The sequence below is a fragment of the Fonticula alba genome, assembly GCF_000388065.1.
Source record: "Fonticula alba strain ATCC 38817 unplaced genomic scaffold supercont2.6, whole genome shotgun sequence".
Lineage (NCBI taxonomy): Eukaryota > Rotosphaerida > Fonticulaceae > Fonticula > Fonticula alba.
Genome location: NW_009242976.1, coordinates 783,906 through 786,364, shown reverse-complemented (window position 1 = coordinate 786,364; position 2,459 = coordinate 783,906). Strand labels below are relative to the sequence as shown.

The 2,459-nt window shown below is 67.6% G+C and overlaps 1 protein-coding gene across 1 annotated transcript; it reads right to left on the bottom strand.

Annotated features, from left to right (window-relative positions):
• Nucleotides 1-673: 673 nt before the first annotated feature.
• H696_03838 (hypothetical protein) lies at nt 674-2,339 on the bottom strand. Its single transcript, XM_009497697.1, has 5 exons — nt 2,234-2,339; nt 2,009-2,074; nt 1,528-1,873; nt 1,118-1,402; nt 674-1,021 (listed from the first exon to the last, which is right to left on the bottom strand). The coding sequence occupies exons 1-5, from the start codon at nt 2,271-2,273 to the stop codon at nt 826-828; spliced, it is 933 nt and encodes a 310-aa protein (XP_009495972.1). The 5' UTR covers nt 2,274-2,339; the 3' UTR covers nt 674-825.
• Between the last annotated feature and the right edge of the window lie 120 nt (nt 2,340-2,459).

The following is a 2,459-nucleotide window of genomic DNA, read 5'->3' as shown; positions in this document are numbered from 1 at the left end:
GAGGGACGCAGCAAGTTCGATTATTCAGGCGGTCCAGTGGGCGACGAGAGCGCGGGAGGCAGGCAAACGGGGGGGGATTATGCAAAAGAGCGGAAGAGCGGAAGAGCGGAAAAGAGGGGGAGCTAGAGGGAAGGGCGCGGGGGGGAGGACCGAGCCCTGCCGGCGGTGGGCCGGCCGAGCACGCCCTTATAAATGGCGAGCTTTCTTCCCGCCTGGCCTCGGCGATTGGGCGCCCGGGGGAGGGTGGTCTCGCCAACGGACCGAACTCGCGCCCTCAGAGAAATACCCGAAGGGCGTAATATCATTCCCAACTGCCGGAGCGCCAGCACGCGCCTGGACAACGAGAACCGCTGGTCGGTGCCCCATTCAGAACGGGCATATATATTTTCGCAAGGACATGGATGTTTCATCTGCCAATGGAGAGGACACCAAGGCGGTTGGGGAGAGGGTGGAGGGAGGGGCGGCGGAGGGGAACACGGGCACAGCGCCGAGACGCCAATCTGGAAGGTGGCGACCGGCCGCAAGGTGACAGGGTGGTGGTGGTGGTGGTGTGGTGCAGGTTTACCACGCCCGGTTGTCCCCCCTCCCCTGGCGGAGCTGGTTTCCCCCTCCCGGCTCCCCTCCCGCGTCCGGTTCTCAACAAGCAAGAGGGGGGGGGGGATTGCAGGGGTCGAGGGAGGAAGAGAGAGAGAGAGAGCACCCGTGCGACACACGGTGCCGGCGCAACTGTGCATGGCCGGGTGTGGGCAGGGTCTACTACTCGGCCCAGGGACGAGGAAGGGGAGGGGGGGGCGGGGGGCAATGTGCGGCGGCCACCGCGGAGGGTCACAGGCTCCGGCGCTTCTCGATGGCGTCGAACTGCACGACCAGCTCCGAGCGAGTGGCCTGCAGGACGGGCGGCGGCTCCATGATGCGATAGAAGCACTGCTCGCTCTGCTCGTCATTGGAGGTGGGCACGTCCTGCGCGTCGCGCGTGATCCAGCGCTGGAGAAGAATGTGGAAGCGCCAGTTGAGATCGTAGCTGTGCCGGGAGGGGAGGGGAGTCAGTCGGCATAAAGTGGAGAAAGAAGGGAGCAGGAGTGGCCGGCAGAGGGGGGGGGGGAAGCCCCGGACGCACAGGCGTTGCGCGGCGGCGATCTGGGCCTTCTCCCCGGGGAAGGCGTAAAAGATGTAGAAGAGGCTGCTCTCATCGAGGATGTTGGGGATGATGTCCAGCAGGGGCTTGACTGGCCGGGGGGCAGCGGGGTCGTCCTTGGCCGGGGAATGGCCATCGGATGAGAGGGCGTCCGATCCAGAGGCACTGGCCTCCCGGGTGAGGGGGATTTGGTAGCATGCCGGCAGGCGGAAATCCGGCTCGATGGGGATCTTGTCGAACCAGGGGGAGAAATTGGAGTACAGGGGCCTGGGAAGGGGCGGGAGGTGGCGCCGGGGGATGGGGGACGGTGAGAGGGCCGGGGGAGGGGGAGAAGGGGCCGGCATGGCGGCCGAGGGGCTGGCGCGCGGTCTGGGCGGAGCATGTGAGCGCACTCTCTTGAGTTGAGATCCAGGCCAAGGTCGGTCAGGTCCAGCCCGACGGCGCAGATGGTGACATCATCGTTGTTCATTTGAAGGACATCGAGCAACCCCATCAGGCCGTAGGGGCTGGAGGTGGAGGTGGAGGAGGAGGAGGTGGCGGCACCGACCGAGCCGGGCAAGATGTGGCCCCCGGCGCCGGGGTGATGCGGGTGGTGCGGGTGATGGGCGTGGTGCGGGAGGTGGGCGGCATGGTGCGGGAGGTGGGCGGCATGGTGGGGATGGTGCGCGAGGCCTGATGACGACACGCTGTAGGGGTCGCCCCGGAGGAGGTCATCTTTCCCGGTGGCCCGCGGCCCGCCTGCGGCCGGAGAGGCGCCGGCGCGCGAAGGAGCCATGCACATGGGGGTGGGGGAAAGGGCAGGGCGGGTGGGGACCTCGTGTCAGAGCGCGAGAAGGAGCCCCCAAGGGTGGACAGGCATGGGCGCGGACGCACCAGGCGGGGCCGAGCTCACTTGTGGCAGGGCGGGAAATTCATTTGGACAGCTGGCCAGGGGGATGGCTGGTGACCGCGAAAGGGAAGGAGAGAGCGGGGGGGGGGAGGGGGGAGGGGGGAGGAATGCGCGTGCGTGCGTGCATGCGTGCGTGCATGCGTGTAAGTGGCCCGTGTCAACAGGCGCCCCAGAGCGGGGTTGACGGGGAAAGGGCGGCTTGGACGCACCCGGTTTGCTAGGTCCGCTAGCGGGGAAATTGGAACTCATTGAGTAAGGGAGCGACAGGGTGGCGCAGTGTGTCTCTCTCGACCGCCGATCAGGGGTGCGGGGGGGGGGGGAGCGAAGGAGAGGGGGAGTCCGAGCAGGAGGGCCGGGTGGGGGCAGCGGTCTTGGACGCCCGGGAGGGGGGGAGGGAGAGCAAAAAAGGGGAGGCGGGAGCACACAGACGAGGCG

Coding starts and splice junctions, on each gene's coding strand:
- H696_03838 (XM_009497697.1), bottom strand. CDS start 2,273: ATGAGTTCCAATTTCCCCGCTAGCGGACCTAGCAAACCGG. Junction 1,874..2,008: donor AGTGAGCTCGGCCCCGCCTG/GTGCGTCCGCGC, acceptor CTCCGGCCGCAG/GCGGGCCGCGGGCCACCGGG. Junction 1,403..1,527: donor CTGGATCTCAACTCAAGAGA/GTGCGCTCACAT, acceptor GCCCCTTCCCAG/GCCCCTGTACTCCAATTTCT.